General features: G+C 38.9%; 1 protein-coding gene across 1 annotated transcript; it reads right to left on the minus strand.

Annotated features, from left to right (window-relative positions):
* Positions 1-4: 4 nt before the first annotated feature.
* On the minus strand, positions 5-2,197 carry LOC107701592 (myosin heavy chain, fast skeletal muscle-like; the record flags this gene model as incomplete). The annotated part of the gene is made up of 9 exons (XM_016503639.1): positions 2,138-2,197; positions 1,810-1,877; positions 1,642-1,729; positions 1,443-1,560; positions 1,239-1,346; positions 1,193-1,208; positions 580-716; positions 240-495; positions 5-154 (listed from the first exon to the last, which is right to left on the minus strand). Coding segments are annotated over exons 3-9 (855 nt in total), but the record flags the coding sequence as incomplete, so codon positions are not given.
* Positions 2,198-2,203: the final 6 nt, after the last annotated feature.

The following is a 2,203-nucleotide window of genomic DNA, read 5'->3' on the forward strand; positions in this document are numbered from 1 at the left end:
CCTCCAGTTTCCTCTTCTTGGCAGTCAGTTCAGCATTGATTTCCTTCTCATCCTCCAGTCTCTTGTTTGTCTCTTTGAGTTTGCCCTTGAGCTGGATCTTGCTTTTGATGAGCCCTTCACATCTCTCCTCAGCATCAGAGAGGTTTTCAGATTCCTGTTCATTGACATGGATATAGTTAATGACTTATGTTCATAGCTGTAGGATCCATATTGGGATAAATAAGAGCTGAAATACTCACAGAAGTTACTTGCAGTAGAAGATCATTTTTCTCCTGAACAAGTGCCACCATTTTATCCTCAAGCTCCTTCTTTTTAGCTAATGCCTTTGTTAAATCTTCTTTCATTTTCTCAAAGTTCTCCTTCATTGATGCCATTTCTTTTTCACTCTCTGCACTCTTCAGAAGAGGCTTGATCTTGAAATACACCTTCATCCATGGCCAATGTTTTACATTCATGAATGAGCGAATGTTGTATTGGATGGAATAAATTGACTCCCTGTTTAAATTGTAATCAGTAAATCAGCCTTTATCACTCTGTGGTACTAAACAGTTGTGTTCCAAACATTATTGTAAGTTGTACCTCCTCTCCGTCATTTTGACAAACTCCTTCCTCATGACATATCCACGGCACAAAGCCTGAGTCATGGTAACCAGACTTGATAGTTTTTCATCTCTCATCTCCTCAAGACCACCCAACAGACCAGCTTTGAAGAACACCTACATTTGGAATACATTAGCGATGTAGTGTTGAAGAAGCCAATAAGTACTTTTCAGCATTGATGTGGCCTGGGATACACTATATGGCCCTGATAATAATTGAGTTTCGCTGTTCCAGTAATTCCAGTGGGGAAAAATCTATTATGTTCTATACTATAGTATAGAATGACATTTGAGAGAATTCTGTCCTTTCCTTTTTGATGTAACAGTTTGAGGAGGCATGACAGTGTCCAGTACACAAAGTGGGGTACATATAGAAATGTTTTGTGTAATCTGGTGTGGAATAACTTAACCTGACACAAAGCCTAGACTTGAACGCCTATTCACAAGCTTCAGGCCTTCCTTCCTCAGACTGTTGCAGGACAATTGGAAGGACTGAATTCTCTACAATGTCATTGTGTTGTAGCAGAGTCAAAAATGAGAAGGAAAGAGTTGAAATAGTTTTGTCCACATGGTGTATTTGCTGAGTAGCTCACCTTGGTGTGTCCAAATTTGTATTGGGTGACCTTGGGGTGTCCAAATTTGTATTGGGTGTGGTCAACATCAATAGTGCCCAAGAGTTTCTCTGTAGCCTTTTTGTTGTCAATGAACTGTCCATCAGGGATGACGCTAGCGTTTAATACTTTGTATCTAGAAGACATTTAGGGCAGAGTAGTATTCTTGTGAAATATGTAAGAAAGTGAAGATTAGGTGATATATCATCTCTAAGTAAGAAGTTGTCTTTATCTCTGCTTGAAGTCACCGTAGTGGATTCTGCTGGGAAAACCCTTTCTGCAGATTCTGATACCCTCCAGCACACCATTACACCTGAGCTGGTGGATAACCAGGAAGTTCTCCATCAGACCTGAAATGCAAATGTTCTTAAGGTTCCAGACATTATTTTTCAAAACTGTGATGCATTTGAGTCTTCAAGGATCAAGATTACCTGGAGTCTTGGATTCATTAGGAATCAAGCAGCGCACAAAGTGAGGGTGAGTGCTCCTCAGGTTAGACATCAGCTTACCCAAGTTCTCCTGTGAAAATGTTTGTAATTAATCTAATCTGTAATGGTGAAAAAATTCACAAACTTCAATAAGAGAGATAATTTGTTTACCCTAAAAACTGCAGACACCGTCTGGAAGGAACCACCCTTCTTCTTGGCTCCTTTCTTTCCACCTCCCTCTGTTTTATATCAGAAGGTTTTATTTTGTGTTAATCTTGTGTTGCTTTCCATTAACCCCTTCAATAAATCTCTATTTACATCTTGTTGAATCTAACTGTTATCTTGCATAGATATACTTCATATTTTGAAACTCCAAAATCTGTGATCACATAGTTTGTTGCGTTCTGATGATCTCATTATTTTTTAAAGTTTTTGTATAAGCAGGTGTCTTGTACATAATTAAACCACAAAGGAACTGAGGAAATGCAGATGTTTGTACCTTCTGCACCTGCAACAACAGCATACAGGAAGGCCAGCACTTTGAGTGATGACTTTTGGTAAAGTT

This window comes from Sinocyclocheilus anshuiensis, unplaced genomic scaffold (genome assembly GCF_001515605.1).
Source record: "Sinocyclocheilus anshuiensis isolate Anshui unplaced genomic scaffold, SAMN03320099.WGS_v1.1 scaffold7438, whole genome shotgun sequence".
Taxonomy (NCBI): domain Eukaryota; kingdom Metazoa; phylum Chordata; class Actinopteri; order Cypriniformes; family Cyprinidae; genus Sinocyclocheilus; species Sinocyclocheilus anshuiensis.